The sequence below is a fragment of the Cricetulus griseus genome, chromosome 6, assembly GCF_003668045.3.
Source record: "Cricetulus griseus strain 17A/GY chromosome 6, alternate assembly CriGri-PICRH-1.0, whole genome shotgun sequence".
In the NCBI taxonomy this organism is placed as follows: domain Eukaryota; kingdom Metazoa; phylum Chordata; class Mammalia; order Rodentia; family Cricetidae; genus Cricetulus; species Cricetulus griseus.
The window spans coordinates 55710627-55733095 of NC_048599.1; the positions used below are offsets into that span (position 1 = coordinate 55710627).

Genomic DNA, 22469 nt, shown 5'->3' on the forward strand with positions numbered 1-22469 from the left:
CTGCCGGCTTGCTGCCGTGTCCCACCATAATGATAATGGACATTATCTGAACCTCTGAAACTGTAAGCCAGTCCCAATTCAATGTTTTACTTTATAAGAGTTGCTGTGATCATGGTGTCTCTCCGCAATAATAAAAGCCCTGAGACAGACACTAAAGACACAAGCACGTATCCATGTGAAGTGACAAAGATGAGCATTCACTGCAGTGCTGTAAAATAGGTAAGTAAAACAACCCAAGTATAAGCAACACTTTCCAGTAAGTTTTGGAGCAATCACATAATAAAACATCGTTCGTAGAAAAGCTGATATAAAAACAATGGGGATACTGTTTACATGGCGAAGGAACACAGACTCTGGCTAGACGGATGGCAGGGCTTGAAGTAAGGCTTCGTTAGATAACTCTGATCCAGTATGTCTGTCTGAAGCACTGGATTAATACTTCTCTGTTTGGTATAAGCTAAAAGCCAGACAATCGGAGCCTCTCATAACAGGTATTTCCACCACAGAAATGCATGTAATGTGGATATAAACTTAAAGCATTGCCTCACACACTATCCATAATTACCAAGAGGAAAGCTTGTTAATGACTCAGCAGGCAAAGATGACAAGAGGAGCTAAGTCCAATCCCCTCCACAGGAACCCACATGTGGGATGGAAAGAACCAACTCCAAGCTGTCCTCTGACCTCCATGATTGCACTCGCATAAATAAATGAAAAAATAGATAGGTAAATAAATAAACATCACTACATGTTTAAAAAAGGTGTTTGGTGATGAAAATAAACAGCTGGCAAAAAAAAATTTAAAGGAAAGAAAAAACAGCAGGCACCACCACCCCAACCAAGTGATGAACTCCAGCCCTACCTAAGATAAGACAAATTAATTTCACAGACTACAATGGATTATTCTAGAAAATATGTGTTGGATTGCATGTGAGATGGTTTTATTATCCAATGTTAAATTTCTTAGACATAATAAGGATTCTGTAGATATGGAGGAATATGTCCTTTCTAGGAGAGACAGATGAAAGTACTTAAGGCAAAATATCATGGTGCCTCAACTACTTTCAAATGACTCATTAAAAAAATCATACAAACATATAAAGATTAGTAAATCAAATACATATTTTTTAAATTTTTCATTAGTTGAGATTTTTAAAATTAAAGAGACGAGAGGTAAATAGCATTGATAATGAAAAAGACATTAAGTAGCTCTCATAGAAAGTCTTAATGTGTAGAAAACAAAAGTAACACACCATGTTCCACACAAATTCACACAAAACACAGCCTCCCCATCAGCAGGGAGGTCCATGTTTTATGGCATCCACAGAAGACAGCTCCTCTCTGTGGAGGACAGAATCTAAAAGGCAATTCTTCCCATCACTGCTAGTGCAGAACATCTAGGTAAAGAAATTTAGTTTTCCAGGCTGAGGCCTTAATCGTGTACCAATCAGGGCATGCTCTACTGTGCTTGTCTATACAGACAATTTTCTGGTCTGCAAGCTTTCATTGACTTGCATGTGTTTTCTAGGGAAACAAATGCCTCCCTAGCTTTGCAGTGATTTAGGCAGAAGAAAAATAGCCAACCTGCCTGGTATCAAGGGCCAAGAGTACCAGAGATGTAAGCATGGCAATCAGGAAAGGAGTAGAACTTAGAGAGTGGGAAGTGTCTCCCTCTTTTGGGTCATTCGTGCTCTGACAACAGTCTCTATGACAGGTGAGGACACAGTTTGGGTATTTTGGCAAAGCCCTTAAAAGCTAGTTTCTTCTCCATATGACACCAGGTTCACTGATGACTTGATTCTGTCTTGGGGAAACCAAAGTCATCTTTAAACCACAAAAGGTTTTATTTTTCATTATTGAATATAATATTATTAAAATTATTGTTAGGGAAGCTTGCACTAGACCTCTGTTCTTGTTTTGATGGAACCTTGAGGAGACATTAGTTTGAGAAAAGAATCAGAGCTGGTTAACCTACCTACTGCAGCAGCAGTCTTTGAAGTTGGAAGGTTGGTACAGTCCCCAATGCCAAACACGTTCGGGTATTTCTTATGCTGCAGAGTGTCTTTATCCACGTCCACCCAGCCAGCAGAATCTGCCACAGGGCTTGTCTTGAGGACATCTGGTGAGCTCATAGGTGGTGTGACATGAAGCATTTCATACTACACAAAACAAGGACATCCAACTTTTTATCTTTTCAATGTCTCTACAGCCTACTAGCTTTTCTCTGTCTTCCTCATTCCATACATCACAATGGCTTCAGGGAGCACTATGCATTAGTAACTATACCAATCCGTATACTCTTTAAGACCTTATGTGCTAATGTGGAGGATAGTGAGAAACTAAGCAGCTGTTCTCTCAGGTTGGTATAATCTGCCTATACTGAGCCCGTGTCCCTTCAACAGAAGAAATGGGGGAACCCAATATTTTGAAACAGAATTCAGTAATACTCTGAAATGATCTACTGACACTCCCATTTTTTGCTAAAAATTGAGGAGTGGTATGTACTGTCCATCTTTCTCTGACCCTCAACTGTCAACTTTGCACTGTCTGGGTTTGGTTCTTCTGTTATATTCTGTAAGATGTTTAGTTTCTGAAAGTTATAAATATTATGTTAAGAACATTATTCCCAAATGAGACTCAGCTCTCAAAACACATTAAAAAAAAGTGCCAGTCATCAATACGAGATGACAAGCTGAGTAATAAAATTCTCTGACACCTTGGAGAAGTAAAGAGGGCTCTTGTGTAGCTTTAGGTTTATTAAGCAGTGTTGAATATAGGCATGAGTCTTCTTTTCCCAAACATATAAAGGATGATCCTGTGCTGAGGCTTTCACTCATTCATTTATTCATTCAACTTTTTATTTATGTAATATTCTTCCACTTTTTTGTAGGTCATGTCTTATTCATTTTATTTCACAATTCCATGTCACAACTTCAATGTATTCAAGGTCTACTTGAGGACACATTTACTCAAATATTCATGTTTCATCAGGGTAAAAATGTTAACACATTAAAGACTATCTCACCTTGCTATAGTCAACAGCCTTTTGTGTCCAGTGCCCTCATGTTGACTCAACAATCAATGAGGGGCCAGAAATCAAAAAGCTGAATTGTACTTATTCAAACTGTCTATCGTAGGATTACTTAAACTCAGGAAAGTGTTGCAAATGGTGAGTGCTCTTCAACAGTGTACCTTGAGGGGCCTTTTGGGGGCATGGGTCCCTGACACCAGGTCTGTTTGTCAGTGAGCATGGAGAAACCTGGATCAATTAACACACTTTATAGAGAGAGTATCCCAGACTACTAGGCTTTAGGGAACATTTTCTTACATGGCTGTTGTCAGCCTTAGTTGAACATGAGAATTATAGGGTAATTTTTGAAACTCGGTCTTCAGCCATCCTCGGTCCACACCGGAGACCAATTAATCAAAACCTGTGTCATGGAGACCCAGGAATCAGCACATTTGGAAAGCTCCCTGGGGTGATTCAGTACTGAGAACAGTTACTTGGAAGCCTTTGGTGGGCTTTCTGATAGTCACAGTCTAAGAGCTGAAATCTTATCACTCAAAGGTAACACAAGTATCTTTCTACTTTACAAACTTGGTCAAAGAATGCATCTACTCATTCAACCAGGTCTCTACCTGCAGCCTCAACTCCCCAGAGTGCAGCTGGAAACCACAGTTTTAAAAATCACGAAGTTCGATTCCTTTGCTCAAGGTCACACTTTTCTCACAGGCATTTGCTTTGGGCAGACAGTCACCCACAGCCCATTCACTTCTACTTGCATAAAATTCAAAATTTTGGCTCACTTGTTTTCCAGGAAAAAAAACAAACAAACAAACAAATCCAGAACAGCAACTTTTAAAACCTGAAGGTAAGAGGACCTTCCAAAAGTCACAACTTCCTGGCAGCCTGGAAAACTGGAAAGCAAAAACCAACACCAACCACAAAGAGCAGAGGTCCTTGCGTTAAATGGTAACTAGTAGCCCTATGAACTCCAGGGGGCCCTTTGCACCCAGCTGCATGAGAGCTGTTCAAAGTGAGGGCCCTGATCTGGAGGAGACAGAACCACATGATCAGGGACAAAGGATAACAACAGACAGCACAGAAGTTCTGGGGAAAAGAAAGAAATGTGTCACAAAGATACAGAAACTAGCTTAAAGAGGCTCTGACCAAATCTGGGACAATTTGACTACAAAAATAATTATAAAAGCATTAATGAATTCTAAAACATTGGAGAAAAGGAACATCCATGAGTTCATGCCACTAACTAATTGATAAATATAAAAGGAAATGCACTTGCTGATAAAATGCCAAGCGCTTATTAGTAAGCATGGATGAAATGCTGGGGTCAAAAACAACTCATTTGCAGTCATCACACTGGAAGTGAGGAAGACAATTATAATCAGTAGGTACCAAGTCGGGTGAAACTTTAAAGAATGGAGTGTATGCACGACCTGGAAATGTCTCTCTAGACTTTCTTGTTAGCAAAGGGGAAAGAGAACAATAATTCAATGGAGAAACTAGACTCTATCTGGACTGGAGACCAGAGCAAACCTCCAGTAAGGAGCCTGTAAAATGGTAAATGCTGTTCTCTGGACCACCTGGTTACTTGTGCACTGTTCACAAAGCAAAACTCATCGCTAGATATGAGGAAGGCTTCTGAGAAAATTCAGAGGAGGTTATACTGTTCCACAATTCCAGAGTCACAGAAGATAAAGGAAAACTGTGGAAATGCCCCAGATTAAAGGAGGCTAAGAGACATCAAACCTACTGTACTAGAGATGAAAAAACATTGTAGAAGCTATTGGGTCAATCAACAAAATTGGATACAGATAGTAGATAAAAATAGCATATGTGTGCCAAATTTACTAAGCTGATTAACTACTGTGGTTACATTTTTAGGAAGTACCCTTATCTAAGGAAGTTATCTAGAGATAAGGAGAATAGTGCTTGATGAATGTAACCCATATTTAGGAAAATTAACAGAAATAGAGACTGAGGGAGAATCAAATAATAAAGCCAAAGCAACTGCTATAAGATTCCGAATGTGAATCTAGCTAAAGGCGAACACAATTTTATTTCTGCCGTTTTTGTTTTTATAACTCCTCCAAGTTTGAAGATATTTCCAAATAAAGGATTTTTAAAGTATGCCCTGAGCCATTGGTAACATTTTTAATGATATTTAATATATTCTGTTTAAGAAAGAAAAATGGGTGCAGTGGATTTTTTTTAAGCTTAAGATAAAAAGACTCAAATTTAAATTTTTGATGTCTAGTAGACTAATCTCTGGTTCATTCAAAATTCCTTTTTATGGATCCTTTATCATTAAACACAGAGTACAATGTGAGTGTGTCACATGGGTGTACCATGCTTTCTCGCTGCGGGCAGCTCCTGCCAGAATGCTGTAAACAAATACTCTCCAATACCATCGAGTCTTGTGCTTAAATCTTCATAATTCCTCTACTAAGGTGGTATTCCCACTTGGTGGGAAAGGAAACAGATGCCCAAGACCAAGAGCACACAACACAGGTGGGAATCTTCCCAAGGAAGCTGGTGGCTCTACCAAGTCTCTTGAGAGAATTTAAGGGCCGAGAGTTTGCACAGGTGAAAGGTGTGTAAAGACAGCGTCTTCCACAGATGAAAAACACCCCTGTCTTGCTTGAGAGCCCCACAACTTCCTTGCTGTTAACAAGCAGGGCTCTTTCTCACACACCGAAGGTTGAGACCATCACAGGGTCTTGCATTTGAGGAAGCCCTCCCTAAACTCTCCAGGCAATAAAAACTCAAGTGAAATAGTTTGCATGTTAGGAAAGGTAGAGTTAAAAAAGAAAAAAAAAAAAAGCAAAAAAAAAAGTCTTGGCCCTGCAGATAAGCCCACCCCAGACCCTGCTGATGCAGCCTCTCCCGCCTTGCCTTCTCCAGTTCCTCCAGTTCCCCTAGCATCATCAGCCTTCCCCAGCAAGTTGTGATGCAGTCCAGGAAGAGGCCCTGTGTCTCCTGCAGCAGCTGCCCAGAGCAGCAAATAAAACCCCAGGCAGCCAGCTTAACCTGCCACCCACCTGAATCACTTTTATTTCCCCAGGCTTGTCCAGGTTCTCAAAAACAGCCTCCTGTTTGTCGGCTCGGACCTCAATAAGGTTGTGCTTATAGTTGACAGTGAGGTCCCTCTCTCTGATAATCTCCTGCAAGGCAGCTGCATACTTCTTAACCCCAAAAATTGTTCCAAGAGCCGTGTTGAAGATGACATTAGCCTTGGGCCGCTTTCCGGTCTAAGAAAAAGGAGAGAGAAAAGCCAGGGATTACTCCATCCCCCCTTTTGTTTTTCATTCCTTTTTTTTTTTTTTCATCCAGGCCAGAATTAAAACCCTGAGTAGAGATATTGTCGGCTGTTTATCAGAAGTTACGTTGGTAGAACTTCAAACGCTTGTCCCAACCCCTACAATCCAGAATGAACTTCCTCAGCATCAGGAGCATCACTGAGGCTGTCTCTTAGCTCCCCACCTCACAGGATCACTGCAGTTTACAGAGCTCAGGGGAGCCCATGCCCACTGCCAGGCTCCAAGAACAAAGACCACAATCCTCAAGGCATCCCCTCCCTTTCTCCCTCTCTGTTCTTTTACAGAAGCACAAGTTGCCTTGGGTCCTGCCATGGCTCCAATCAAACTCAGTGAGCTGAATGCCATGTCTCAGTAAAAGCCAAAGAGGGCAGAAAGACCCCCACTACCTGATGCCAGGTATACTCCATTGGCCGTCATCTGCTCTCACACAGAAGGTGTTTGGGCAAACCTCCCTGACCCTCATTACAAAAAAAAATTAAATCTCTTTTCCAAAATCTCTGAAATTCCATGAGAACATTTTTTGCTTTAAAACTGGCATTTTGCCTATTTGTAAATACATATATCAAAAGTCAGAAAATACTCATAACCTTGAGACTGAGTGAAAGCAATTGAGAGCCTCTGTGTGTGTATGTGTGTGTGATTTATAATTAATTGCTAATAACAGATATTAAAGTATTTAAACAATCTCTAACATAATTTTCCAGTGGACTTTTATACTCAGTCTTGAAGTATGACACAAGAACTATTGATAACGTGGAATACCTTGTATGATGTGCAGTATGATTGTCACCAGATCTTTTAAGTCTATAGAAAACCTCTTCTAGTTTATGAGAACAGCTGTACAAGAGAACTGCATGGTGAGTGGTCTCTCCCACTTGCATCTATGTAGCTGTGAACATGTGGTATAAACTTTTAGAAATATGAAGGTCAGATGACAGGGATAACCGTGGACTTGTGGCAGGTGTTCAGTTGGTGGCACCTGCCCTTGTCCTCGCTGTCCTGAAGAGGAGACACACCTTCCTGAAGTAGGCTTCTGATAGGTACATGATCTTCTGGGGGGCACCAGCACACTTCACTGGAGTGTTTGGGAAGGTGAAAACTGCATTGCCCTCTTTGAAGTCCTGCAGGGCCTTCCACGTCTTCTCTACCGTCTTCACTGAATAATTGGACCCTATTTTGGGATAAGCAAAACCTTCAGGTAGTCCTTTAATCTGCAACCAAACACATGGGAATTTGTCTTTTAAAAAAGATGGATTAAAAAGTGTGAGATAAACAGATAATGAAGTTTTACTCAGCTAGGAAGAAAAATTAAATCACGACATTTTGTAGAAAAATTAATACAATTGTAGGTCATTATATTAAGCAAAATACACAGAACTCAGAAAAGCAAATACCATATTTTTCTCATATGCCTATTCTAGATTTACTTTTACACCTGTGTGTGTGCATGTATGGTGTGTATGTGTGGTATGTGTGTGTATGTGTGGTGTGTGTGGTACATGTGTGCATGTATATGATGTACATAATTGTGGTATGTGTGTATGGTGTGTGGTGTGTGTGTGTGTGTGTGTGTGTGTGTGTGTGTGTGGTGTATATGTGTGTGGTTGTATATATGTGTGGTGTGGGGGGTGTTTATGTGGTATGTATGTATGTGATATGTGTGGTATGTTTATGTGGTATGTGTATGTGTGGTGTGTGTGTATGTGTGTGTATGTGTGATGTTTGTATATGTGGTATGTGTGTGTGGTATGTGTGTGTGTAGTATGTGTGTGTGTGTGTGTGGTGTGTGTGGTATATGTGTATATGTGTGTGATGTATGTATGTGCGGTGTGTGTGTGTGTGTGTGTGTGTGTGTGTGTGTGTGTGTGTGATGTATTGTGTGGTTGTATATATGTGTGGTGTGTGTTTGTGAGGTGTGTGTGAGAGAGAGGTGTGTGGTGTGTGTGTAGTGGTGTATGTGTGTGGTTGCATTTATTTGTGGTGTGTGTGGTGTGTGTGGTATATGTGTGTATGTGTATAATGTACATATGTGTGGTGTGTGTGTATGGTGTGGTGTGTGTGTGTGTGTGGTGTATTGTGTGGTTATATATATGTGTGGTGTGTGTTTGTGAGGTGTGTGTATGTGTGGTGTGTGTGATATGTATGTATATGTGTGATGTATGTATGTGTGGTGTGTGTGTATGGTGTGTGTGTAGTATATTGTGTGGTTGAATATATGTGTGGTGTGTATTTGTGAGGTGTGTGTGAGAGAGAGAGGTGTGTGGTGTGTGTGTGTGTGTAGTCGTGTATGTGTGTCATTGCATACATTTGTGGTGTGTGTGTGTGTGTGTGTGTGTGTGTGTGTGTGGTGGTATATGTGTGTGGTTGCATTTATTTGTGGTATTGTGGTGTGTGTGGTATATGTGTGCATGTGTATGATGTACATATGTGTGGTGTGTGTGTATGGTGTGTGGGGTGTGTGTGTGTGTGTGTGTGTGTGTGTGTGTGTACGTGAAGGAATTGGAAAAGGAACATAAGAGGAAAGGAAGAGACCATGTGAGAGGGGAGGGCGGGGAGCGGAGAGGAGGATACACGGGACATGAGAGCCTAAGGAAGAAGTATTTAAGGGGAGGAGGGGCCAACTAACCAATGTGGGACAGGATGTGAAAAGATACACGAAGACGTATTAATGAAACCCATTATTATGCATGCTAATTAACAAATTAAAAAGAAATAAGTTCATCAGCAAAAAATAAAGAGGCTTACTTTAAAGCACTATTTGCTATACATATAAATTTGCCATTTATTGAAGATGAAAGCAAATTTACAAATTTAAAAAAAAAAAAACAAGAATTTGTCACAGTGCTTCGAATCCCTTGTGTTTTGCCTACAACCCTTCAGACATTACAGTGGCATCAGTCCCCTGTATTCACACAAGGAACAGACAAGTAAATGAGAGGCTCAGACCACAGTCATGGCCCCTAAAGTCACCTTGCCAGGCTGCAGAATGGGCTCAGCCTTGGAGAACCCAACCCCACCTCCCTGGACATGAAGCTGTAGTTGGGATACAGTTCTTCCCACCTCCAGAGGGAAGACAGGATGCCTGTCACAACTGCCTTTGGGAGAACCACTTGCCTTCCTGAAAAGCTAGACGGGATCAAGAGCCGTTCATCCGTGATGTCAGTAAGATTGAAATTACCCTCTCGAGTTGTACAGACCCAACTCTTGGTAAACCAGTAAAGTAAGGTGTTAAGTGCATGGACTTTGGAATACTAAAGATACGGTTCTGTCCTACCTTTCCTACTAAGCAGTGTTGTAACCCTGAGTAAGTTACCTTGTACTTAAAAAGCCACTGTTAAGAGAAAGGATGCCATAAGGCAACCAAATTCCTTCCAGGAAGTTCTGTGTGGTGAAGTATGTCTTATGCTCCCTCATCAGTCAGAGTTGCTTTCAGGAAACTCTGAAGCGGAGAGATGACAGCAGAGAGGGAACACATGAGCTTTGGGGAAGAGAAGAAACGGAATTGCTGGGGAGCTAAGGTCTATCCTGTCTGTAACATGACAGATAATTGATGAATAGGACACCATGCTAAAGACACTCAATGAAGCTGGCATGACAAAGAGCAGAGACAAGGTAGTCCATGTCAAGCATGAGAGGCCCATACATCCAACAGATGGAGAGAAGATTCAGCTTGCCATAGACTATCACACTCCTGCCTAGGGCTCCACGGGGATCTCATATCTTCAAATGGTTGCCTTCTTTTCCACTTTACATTCATTTGAGAAGTTTTCTAGAATTTACAGCCAAAGAGCACCTGGTAGTGTGCTAGCTACGATTAAGTTATATTCCCTTAGCCTCAGTTTGCTTACCTGTGAAAAGGAGGAAAAATACCTTCCTCACCAGAAGCTGTAAAGGATCACTATCAGTCCCCAGCATCTCTCTTGATGAGTAGCAGGGATCCCATAGTAAAGGCTGCTTACTGCTTACTTAAATATTGTTGTTTCTTAGCTTGCTACAAGAAGGCGCTAGAAACTCTCAACCCTGCCCTCTTCCACCTTCCTCACAAGGCAAGGAGGCCACTAAAGAATTTTCATATAACTTATCTCAACACATTTTCACTCCTCTTCCCCAGGCATGCCATGATTCTTCACATCTAAACACACCCCAAAACCCTTCCTGGGCCACCTCTACTGAGGAGGAATCACATATCTGCAACCTGTGTTAGCACCTGGCTTTATTATGTATTGCAACTATTTGTCTCACTGCTTCAAAAGTCCCCAACAAGCTCCTGGGAATCCTAACAATGAATAGATTGCTCTAGTGTGTTTTAGGAAAATCCACTTGAACCTCACAATTTCATGTAGCTCCCTTGCTGAAAACACACCTAAGAAGGTTCTAGGTCACATTTAAATTGTGTTGGTAACTTCATACCTCAAACACTCAGAAGTCTCTATACAACAACCCCTAAAGAAGCATCCAAAGTCTGTCAAACTAACTGCTGTGTTCTCCTGCTTAAGAATTCTTTGCAAGGGAAAGCCAGTGCTGTTACAGGGCCAGCCCAGCCCTACATAACAAGGCAAGCTTCCTGTGAATGCTTGTTTCTGCAAGAAACACAATTAGGACACAGGCATAGTGAAATGTGCTTGAACTTTAAAGCTAAAGCACATTGTTATCATTCACAGAATCTTGGAGGTTTTTGAAATCTCTGAGAAACAAGCTAGGCTTGGTGGGGGACAGTATCTTAGAACCATTTCTCTATCATTTCCCTATTACAAATGAATATAAACAAGAATACAGTGTTTTAGTTTTGTCTTAGCATAAATTAGAGGGTGTAACACAGCAACAACTGAAGATTGTACCTTCTCATAGTCCAGCTGGATTCCAAGAGCGATGATAAGATATTTGTAGGAGATCTACAACATACATAAAAAATATATAGTTTTAGACCAATGCTCAAAAATCAGCACCATGCCTCCATTTGTCAAGTGGATGGTAGTGGACAGGATAGAGAGGAGTGGATTCACACTACAGTTGACCATCTTTCTTCTTCTTCTATAGCCTCATCTCTCACTGCTTCAAAATTCCTGTGCCTGGCCTCTGAGAGCTTGGGATGCCTATAACCGGAGAATGACAAAGAAGTTATAATCTTTTGTGCGAAGCTTGTGTTTCTTCATATTGTCAGGGGTAGGATCAACTTTCTAATCTCCAAAAACAGTCAATTTCTTTTAGATCGATAGGCAACATGTGACTCTGATCTATAATATGAACTGAACCAATATCTTAATTGGGAAACTTCTTCAAAGGTCACTGAAGGGATGTTACACAATTATTTATGTTTAAGGATTCAAATGGATGCTGAAGACAATGGTACGGTTACAGACGTGTATATTTAGGATCAAGGAAAAGACACGTTGGCGTGAGAAACTCTAAGAGGGATGCACAGTGTAAGAATATTCCATAAAAAGAGCTAAACCAGAAAACACTCAAATAAGAACCAGGAGCCCAGCAAGGAGACATGGGTGGTAATCCCCATTATCTCTGATTAAATGAAGAACAGGCAGCAAGCCGAACAAGCCACAGTCGAAAAGACTGGATGCCTAGACCTGAGAGTGTTCTGCTCTATCTGGAGAGTCTAGCAGTTGTTGAAGACATTGCCACACAGGAGACTTAGTTCCAGGGTGCCCAGGCTTCCCTGTGCCTCTCACCCTTGCCACAGGCCCCTCCCAGAGCTTCCTTGGCGCAGAGCCCATGATGCTTTATGGAAGTAGGCATGTTACACAGAACCATGCCCTTCCCCATATATCACTTCTAGAGGATAAAGTTGCATCTTCTCCTTGTCCTAGAACCTAGCAAGAAACCAGCAATGCTTTGGATGAGTAAATATATGGAGGAACAGTTTTAGTTTCATTTAAAAAAAATTAAAGTTTATCAAAGTTAACAGAAAACAAAAAACAACTAGGTCTGTATGTTCTTCCCCCACAGAGAGTCAACAACTGGACATTCTTGGTTCCATAAGAGAGCCAGCTATTGATGCACAGAAAGAGGCAAGAGGGACATGGGGTGATGCCCTGCTTGGAATATCATTTGAGTTAATAATGTTAACATGAGCAAGGTGCCAGGGAGAAGGGATAGGAGCACTACAGAATGGCCTAGAGTCAGCAGGACTGTTCTCTCCCACAGTTAGGTGCTGTATTTGCCTTTTTCAGTGACAGTCAGCACAGTGCTGATTCATGTTGAGTTCAAGATCAATTCATAACTCTCGGTCCTTCCTACATCACCCTCTGCTGCATCAGTCTGCCCTGCCCTGGAAGAAAGAAAAGCTGTTCTTAATTTTACCTAGCAGAAAGGCATACATATAAGTACATATAAGGAAACATGTACACATATGTGCATGGCTTGTTTGCCTAGCAGTCTTTTGCTCATAGGTTAAGAGGCTTCTTATATCACACCTGGCTCCTTGGTATAACCAGGCCTATGTCATTGAGGAGACCCCTTGGAGATGCAGGAACTCCTCGGTGTCTCTGTAGTGGGGTTCATTATCTTGAGGATTACCCGTTTTCACATCTCTTGAGAATAAGGGCTCTAGTAGATGTTCTGACTATGTACCATTTGTGACTTCTAAGACTCAGAAACTTGGGGAAGCTGTAGGGTCTTGTTTGGAGGTTAGGGAAGAAGTTAGTGACTCTGGTAGGATGTTCTTCTACGACTTCAGTGAGCAGAGTACAGCATAAGCTAACAGCATCAGGAATCGGAACATAACATCTCCTGGGAGGTATCTTGTGGCTTCAATTTATCCTCCGACTGTGTGTGAGTCTTGGATTTATGATTCTTGTCACCCAGTTAGCAATTTTCACCACAGATGGGCTCATTTAAGTTCAAGTTTTAATTCTGTAACATGTCCCTAGAGAGTTTCTTCAGATTGCATAAATTAATCAGTGTTCTTTAGCAAACATGATTCAATTTACCAAATTATTCTATTCTTAGTTTACCTTCTTCTGCCATAGGCTCTAGATGGAAATGAACTGCTGAGACCTAGACTGTGTCTCTGACCCTCTGGCCTCAGGAATCTGTTTCCTAGACCACAAGCTTTATTTCTTCTCTGAACTTAAGTGTCTCCCATCTTACCCCTCCTATACCAGCCACACTGGCTTCTGTTTTCTCCAATGCCTCTGCTTCCTTCTTTTCCCAAGGTATTTTCGTGTTTCTCCTACCTCTAACCATAACTAATGCCTACTCACCCTTTAACTTAGAAAGGATTGCTCTCTTGACCCGACAAACCTGATTGGCTCCCTCTTGGCTGTGGCTTAGTGATTTTTTTTTTTTTGTATGATTATCTGAAACCCTTATCTTTCCCATCAGACTGAGTTCCTGAAGGAGATAAACTCTCTGTCTTGCTCATCATTGTATGATCAGTCTCCAGAATGACATCAAGGACATAGAAGGTATGCAGTCGATGCCTGAAAGGAAACCACATCTAGGGTTCTTCACTTGTGAAACGAGGGCGGTGCCTACCTTGCTAAGCTGCTCTGAGCACTCGCTGGGCGGGAAACTGTAAAGCACTTAAAGCAGTGCTTTGCACAGGTGCATGCTTAATAAGTATTGTTACTGTTTCATGAAGAACTCTAAAATGGGAAAGGAAATATGGGCTGCATGTTCACTGTCAGCCAGGACAGCTTAGTTCACTGTGAACCAGGACTGCTTAGTCACTGAAGCCAGGTTTGTCATCTTTGAACCTTTGTTGGCACAATTCTATTTCTAAATTACTATGTGACATTTATTTAGTAGGTGAGCCTGGAGTTTTGCAAGGGGTTTAGCTACTGATCCCTTACCCTGTCCACACCCCAAAACCATGTACGAAATGAGGATACTTGTCCATATTAGGCCTTCTGGCAAGGTCTATGCTGTTCTCTGCAATTGCTCAAAAGCTGTGTCTACAAGCTTTGCAGTTCCTTAGAGTTTGAGTCAGCTGGCTCTGAAGCTCGATCCAAAGGTTTAAGGATTGCTTTTTGTTTGTTTGTTTTCTTTTTAGCTAGACTTTATTCTTTTTGTTTGTTATTTTCTTTTTTCTGTTTTTTTTTTCATTTAAATTAGAAACAAGCTTGTTTTACATGTCAATCCCAGTTCCCTTTCCCTCCCCTCCTCCCCTGCTCCCCACTATCCCCTTATCATCCTCTTCCTGCTTCCCAGGGAGGGTGAGGCCTTCCATGGGGGGACCTTCAAAGTCTATCATCATTAGGAGCAGGGCCTAGGCCTCCCCCATGTGTCTAGATTGAGAGAGTATCCCTCTATGTGAAATGGGCTCACAAAGTCCATTCGTACGATAGGGATAAATACTGTTCTACTACCAGAGGCCCCATAGATTGCCAAGGCCTCCTCACTGACACCCACATTCAGGGGTCCGGATCAGTCCTATGCTGGTTTCCTAGCTATCAGCTTTATTCTTTCTTAATGTCCTTCCTCCCAAGAGCCTGTCTGAGCCCAGTCCTTACAAATAATTGATATTACACTTTGATAAAACCACCAAGGTATGCATAGAGTAAAATGTCTTTCCTTTACAGTTTTCCTCCTGTGTTTTCCCTTTAGGGCATCATCCCAGACCCAAGGCCTCCGGTCACTTCCCATGTCTTTCAATGGCTGAAATTTCCTACAGAACCAAGAATGTCAAGGTGTTGACTCTCTGAACATCACAGAATACAGATCAGGATAGATGTTGTTATCTGTCTACTTTGATAAAACTCTGGTTTTCACAAGCAACTGAAAGTGTTTGCCTGTATATCTACTCATCCAGCTACATTGCTAGTTCTAGGACTACATGGAGCAGATACAACCTTTATCCTCTAGGGGTGTTCCATGAAGAGGGGGAGGCCCCGGTTTCTGTGTAATACACACGCTTCTCTAAAGCATCATGGGCTCTGTGGTAAGGGAACTCTGGGAGGGGTCTGTGGCAAGGGTGAGTTCCCTGGAGATCCAACTGGCAGCTGCTGTTCTGGGCTCAGAAGCAAGACAGGGAACATGAAACTGCAACTGGACACTGAGCCTGTGGTCTTACCATTGTACTCTCAACTGCTCCATCAAGTATGGGGGAAACAGTTATTGAATAACCTATGGGTCTAGAGTAGGAAATAATGTCTAAACAGCGTTGAGCACTTCTGAACCTCATCTCTGGCAGCATCACTTCTCCCTTGGTGCTGGTACAAACCTTAGTCACAGGACTCCCCTAACTGTCTGGAAGAATGTCCTTACTGTAACTGCTGTGGATGTTTCCCAATACTGCCTATGGAAAGCCAGATGTCAGCTAGAAATACTAGCTTACTTCAAAAGAAAGGAGGAAATGCACCTGCTATTTTAATATGTAGAAATAGCATTTGTTCAACAAAAATTCAGTCACTAGACTATACTAGTCAGTGAGGTCCACTGTATCACACAGTGGGTGTTCAACAAATGTTTGTTTTAGTTTATTAATTCAAAACCACTCAATCCTTCCACCTATCTTCCATTTACTACACACTGATATATATTTTTTTGCAGCATCAACACAGAGTTATAAATACAAACACGGGCATCCATACCATCTTCTACCACAATAACATGCAGTTTGAGAATGGTTCTGCCACCCTCCGATGACAAGAAAGCACAACAGCTGTGATGGTTACCTCTTTCCCGTTGTCTGTGCGGATACAGTTCTTGTCTGGGTTCAGCTCTGCCACTCTGTCTTGAATCCACTCCACACCAGATGGAATCACACTTGCTGTGGAACGGCCGGATAAGGACAACTGTTTGGCACCAGCACCCACTAATGTCCATATGGGCTGATAGAAATGTCTCTGAGAAACAAAGTATTAATGAGGTTAGTTTCCATTTGAGCCTTATCTAAAGAGTCTTAGCTTAAGTTATTTCAACTAGACTCTCATTTAGTCCCTCCTGATCCTTAGAGCATTGCACAGGGAAGTCCATAGAGGGTTAATTCCCCACTGTCGAATCTTCTAATACATTAACTCTGAAAGATCACCAGCCAAGAGTACTTCCAAGACCAACAAAAAAAAGCTATCTTTAATGACCACTGAGCTAGCCATGATTTCTTAATGCCAAAAGCTGACTTGATGTTTATTATATATGTATTGCATATATGAAATATAGATAGATGACATATTTATGTGCATAACATATATGTATAGATAGAAGGAAAATTAAGTCCAGAAATAAATTACATGGTTCCTTCAAAGAGTTCAAAGATTATGGCAAGTATAGAAAGTTCACTGTCATTTCTGGGGGGCAACAAAACTTCAGTAACTTCAAGCTATAGTCCCACAAAGGACTGTAGATGCTTCTGATTCATCTGCCTTTTCCTTTCTCAGGGGTTCTACATCCAAAGACAATAGGCACCATACCCTTCTCCACAAAACAAATCGCAAGGGAATTCTCATGGTCTTCTGCAGTACTCTTACTTCAGATAGCCTAGCCTATTCTTAATCTACATTAATTGTGAGAGCTCTGGGCTCAGGACAAAGGGGGGGTTAATTTAATGGCCTTTAAGAGTCCACTCATAGGGTAGATCAAGAAAACAAAAACTCTCCATATTGCCAAAATGCTTCTGGCATTTAAAGCTTTTTGGCCAGTGTGGCTGACCAGAGCAGCCTGGAACTCAGGGGGTGATAAAGGGGATAGGAGAATAGTCTGTCATCTCCCTCAGGTCAATAATCAATTCGACCCTGAAAGAGGAGGTCAGAGGTCTCCAGCTGTGAGAGCTCATTAATTTTGAGTCCATCTTGAACAGAAAGTGGAACAACAACACCAGTCTACAAACATCAGCTCCCGCAATCCGGCATCCAAAGCCTGAGCACGACCAGCTCTTACAAGAAAGGTCTCACGAGTATTCTCACAGAGCAGGACAGCAATGACTGCCCAACCTACAGCCAGTCCACCCCAAAGGCACATGATCCTGACTGATCTTGGAAGCTAATCAGGGTAAGGCCTGGTGAGAATTTTAGTGGGAGAAATGACTGCTCAGTTCCCAGAACAGCACCAGTGGGAGTCCCACTGTGGGCCAGCCATAATACAAGCATGCACCAGAAAAGACATCCATCGGATACAGCTCTCAGACCACTGTCATTTGAGCTGGTCTTCCTGGGTTAAAATGGCCATATCATGTCCTAGGGAAGTCTCATTCCCTGACAAAGCAGGAATGTGTCTTTCTTGTTCTGCCCACCCACTTCAAAACAGGCACTGAACCCACTTGGCTTTCTTCTACCATGGGTACAGATCCCAGATAGCCCACATCTAGCTCCTCCTTGGGGAAACATGAGACAAACCACCAAAAATCTTGACTATTTCTCTGAAGCTTCTGTAATCTTAAATTGTCTCCGGCGAACAATATTTCACTTGATCTCCCTGCTCCAACCAAGCACCTGCTTTCTCCATAATATTTATAATCCCCTTAGACCCAACTTTCTCAAGCCCATGGACAGCTTTCCTGGGGTGTTCTTGCCCATGTCTCATCACCCCCTCTCCAGGAAGGCACAGATATGGGAAAGAATGTGGCAACTGATTTTCCTCTGAACAGAAGGTTGGGGTGAGAGGGTATCGTGAGCTGAAGTACGTCTTCTAAAAGACCTATGTTTATATTCAATGCCCAGTTCAGCTGACAGCGACTATACTTGAAAACAGAATTGGTAATGTTAAGATGAAATCATACTTGAATAGGGGCACCATAGATCCTTTAAATTGCATCCTTATAGAAGGTTTTATGTACACCTAGTAATAATGTTGTGCAGGACTGTCCTTGTAGCCATGCTACTGCCACCATCTTCAGGATGTCAGCAAGACCATCACAACTGGGTTTGTTGATGCCCTCATAGAATAAGGGGATAGGGAAGGTCATGGACCCCTAAGCTGAGTATCCTACCACCCTACCCAACCAGTTGTCTACAACTCTGCCCTAATTGCATGTGGCCGTGGGGATCACAGGAAGGGGTCAGAGTATACAGGTGTATAAAGACTAGGGAGGGGCTCTATAACACACAGCCATAGGGCAGTTATTATCCATGATAAATGCAGACCTTCCAGGGAGGCTGCTTCAGGATCACCTATTCTCCTGCCCAAAACCCCTCCCCCATGCTCTGTAAGTAACCCTGGGAAACTCACTGGTGTCTGCAGTGAAACTTTGGTTTATTTGGGGGACTTTAGGAGGATGGGGTACACGTTTCCTAACCCTGGCCTACCTCAAGGTGAAAATTCCCACAACCACAGAGACACTCAGAGGATACCATGTGAAGACAAGGACCAAGAATCCAGATGCTGTTTCAAACTTGGGTTGATGAGGATTGCTCCTAACTGCTACAAACTAGGATAGGAGGGGAGGCATAGCAAGCCCTTCAGTCTCCCACATCCATCCTTCAGAGGGAGTGTGACCCTGTCAACAGTTTGCGACTAATGTCCTCGAAAACTGTGAGAGAACATGTGTTTGCTGTTTTCACCATGCACATTGTAGCAATTTGCTGTGGTAACCCTAATGAACTAGAACTGAAGAGACACAAAAAGCTTAGAGGTGTTGCCTCACTCTCGGGTACCCTCCACTTTCTACCAGTGCTTTTTTACTATTGTTTTAAAAGATTTTTTCATATAATATATTTTAATTATATGCTTTCTCCTCCCCAAACTCTTCCCAGATCCTCACCAACTCCTGTTTTATTTTTATGCCCAGAAGCATTAATCATAAGACATAAAAACCATGCACCCACACAGCCTAACACATGCACACACATGCTCTCACACATGCCAAGAACACTTACCTCGCTGGGTTCAACAATGGCCACATTCTCTGCTCCCACTTTCCTCTTCATACGAGCAGCCATGGTGATTCCCCCACTACCCCCACCCAGCACCAGCACCTCATAGTGGTTTTTGGCTGTGCAGCAGGCTCCTGTGTGCAGCTGGAGAAGTGCAGCCTGCTGAGTGCCCAGCCTAAGGAAACAGGCAAAGAGCCGGGCACGTGGACTGGATACAGCAGTAACCAGTGGGGCCATCATCAGGATAGATCAGGCTAAAAGGAAGCAGAAGAGACTATGAGTACCAAGGAAAGATCATTCTATGGCCTGAGGAAGGGGAGGTTGGCATTTGATACCTACTGTCTTTCCTGAAGTCTGAAGTCTGTCTTCCTTCCCAGAAGCCAGCTTCCTGACAACCATGGGCTGATGGCTACCTAATGGCTAAGCATTCCCTTTCCTTTCTGCCTATCAGGCCATCTAGGACTGTTTGAAAGACATATCCACGCTCTTATGTATTTTATTTGTGTGTATATGTGTGCCTGTGTGGAGGGAGAGAACTACTTGTGGGGGTCAGCTCTCTCCTTCCACCATGTGGGTCCTGAGGATGGACTCAGTCTTCAGTCTTAGCAGCAAGTGCCATTACCTGTTGCGCCATCTTGCCAGTCTTTTATGGGTGGATATGAGCTGTTGTTATATCGGTGATGAGAAATGAACTCTGTCCTCTACAAAAGCAGGAAATGCGCTCAAGTGCTGAGCCATCTCTCCAGCCCCACTGCCCCTTTAGAATCTCACTAATCATTTATCTCTACCCATCCTTGTCCATCTAGGGTACCATCTGTTTCCCTCCAGCTATCTTCCATTCTCTCAGGCACATCCAAATGTTTCTTTGGTTTTTAAGCCCACTAAAGTGGACATACGGGTCTGCAACTAGAGATCTGTAATGGCCCTCACCTCGGGGAGCACCTGTGACCTTGCGGCAGAGCAACAGTCAAATAAGAGTCAGACTTTCTGCCGCTCAGAGTTCATTCTGATCATGGCACTCAGGGCTTCAGCCCCCAGGCAAGAGGTCACCGGCTCTGCTCACCCAGGAAACACAGTTAAATCAAGCTCATTGCTGTACAAGCAAAGCCCTTCAGTACTTTGAGCAATTTCGAGCAGATGATTAATACAAGCCATAAAAGGATCTCTGCCTGGCATCATAAAGTTGTGGTTTATGTAAAGAATCTGATCCTACTGCTGAACAGTCTTTTATTGTATCAATTCACAAACATTCCCTCCTTAAGATTCTCTCAGAGAAGCTCCTCTCCTTAGGAAGGCGAGGGGGCACACTGGGCAGTCAGTTCCTCAGATGAGAGAACAGCAAAGCTTCTCAAGAGCTGGCTTTACGCCCTCCATGCATAGCACTGGCCTTCCATGGGGACACCACTGACTTGTATGACTTACGGGTCCAGACTTTGGGTACCATGGTGCCCCATATGTCCCTATCAGTTTCAGCCCTGTGAGTTCAACCAGAGTCCAAGAAGCCTTTATTCAAATATAAGCATTCCCTGAGGAGTAAGATTCCTAGCCACTAGCATCACTAACTTCTGAATGGGGATAATTTAGTTATGCCACATCCACAGACTGGAAAAGAGGAAGGTTGCATGGGGGCGGGGCTCGAGAACGATGAGCCAAGAGGTAGGAAGAAAGGAAAACCCTGGAGGAGGGAAGGATGAGGTGGAAGCAGACACCAGTTTTAAACAATATTAACTCAGTTGCAGAGCTTTGGTGAAGCCAAATATTCCTCAAACTTCTGAATCTGAGGCCCACAGAAAGTAGAGCAGCCCCATACATTATGGCCTCCTGTCTAAAATCTATGCAAATGCTCTAGAAAAATACACCCATTGTCCCTCCACCCTCCCTTCTGTTTCTTGGGATCAAAAGGAAGTAGCTTCTAATACAGAAGAAGAAAAGAGTCTTACAAAGATGTCTCTAGCATATTTTTCCTAACATATCCAGCCCTCTTCTTTTTTTTCAGTTCATTCTTCTTTTAATTTAAATTAGAAACAAGATTGTTTTACATGTCAATTCCAGTTCCCTCTCCCTCCCCACTTCCCCTGACTGCCCCCCCAATAACACCCTACCTATCCCATACCCTTTCTGCTCCCCAGGGAGGGTGAGACCTTCCATAGGGGGTCTTCAGAGTCTGTCATGTCCTTTGGGATAGGGCCTAGGCCCATCCCCCGTGTCTAGGCTCAGGGAATATCCCTCTATGTGGGATGGGTTCCCAAAATCTATTCCTATGCTAGGAATAAGTACTAATCTACTACAAGGGGCCCCATAGATTTCCCAGGTCTCCTCATTGACACCCACATTCATGGAGTCTGGATCAGTCCCATGCTGGTTTCCCAGCTATCAGTCTGGGGGCCAAGAGCTCCCAATTGTTCAGGTCAGCTGTTTCTGTGGGTTTCACCAGCCTGGTCTGGACCCCTTTGCTCATCACTCCTTCTTCTCTGCAACTGGATTTCAGTCCAGTTCAAGGTTTAGCTGTGGGTGTCTGCTTCTACCTCCACCAGCTGCTAGATGAAGGCTACAGGATGGCATATAAGTTAGTCATCAATCTGATTATCAGGGGAGATCTTTAAGGTAGCCTCTCCTCTGTTGCTTAGATTGTTAGTTGGTGTCATCTTTGTAGATCTCTAGACATTTCCCTTGTGCCTGAATTATCTTTAAGCCTATAATGTCTCCCTCTATTGTGGGGTTTCTCTTATCTTGCTCTATTCTATTCTTCCCCCAACTCAACCTTCCTGCTCCCTCCTGTCCTCCTCACCACTCCTCTTCTTCCCTTCTCACTCTCCTAGCTCCCTCTCCCCTCCCCCAATGCTTCCAATTTGCTCAGGAGATCATGTCCCTTTCCCCTTCTCTGGGGGACCATGTATGTATCTCTTACACTCCTCCTTGTTTCTTAGCTTCTCTGGCAATTTGGGTTATAGGGCCAACCCTCTTCTAACAGATTGTGGATCAATACTGATAACACCCTAGGACAAACAACAGCAGACTCCACTCAGGCCAGGGGCAGTCCTGGCCCTTGACTGTTTCCATGGATGTTGATTTCTGATCACTTCAGTTTTCTTTGGAGACAGAGACTGTTCTGAATTTCAAATTTGAGGAAAGGTTGGGTAAAATATGGTTACAACAATGACTCATGAGATCTTTTAAAATCTTAATGTATACAAAGAATGTATCAAATGCTTAAGGTTGGGAAACAAACATATTATGTCATATCATATTAAGTATATGTGTTATCCCAACAAAGTAAGAGAAAATATATTTTTAAAAAATAGCCAAAATGTTACATTGAATAAGTACTTTTTTTCTGGGTTTTAGAATTATTGATGATTATGTTTT

General features: G+C 42.6%; 1 protein-coding gene across 3 annotated transcripts in view; it reads right to left on the bottom strand.

Annotated features, from left to right (window-relative positions):
• The window catches only part of Sqor (sulfide quinone oxidoreductase), a 43170-nt gene that overhangs the window by 3986 nt on the left and 16715 nt on the right, over positions 1–22469 (bottom strand). For all 3 annotated transcript variants that reach the window (XM_027421981.2, XM_035446480.1, XM_027421983.2), the window contains exons 2-7: positions 19107–19357; positions 15972–16142; positions 11178–11231; positions 7356–7550; positions 6061–6270; positions 1976–2159 (exon numbers count right to left, since the gene is read on the bottom strand). In XM_027421981.2, coding sequence (XP_027277782.1) covers positions 1976–2159; positions 6061–6270; positions 7356–7550; positions 11178–11231; positions 15972–16142; positions 19107–19343 — 1051 coding nt within the window. In that variant the 5' untranslated portion in view covers positions 19344–19357. The remainder of the gene's footprint in view (positions 1–1975; positions 2160–6060; positions 6271–7355; positions 7551–11177; positions 11232–15971; positions 16143–19106; positions 19358–22469) is intronic.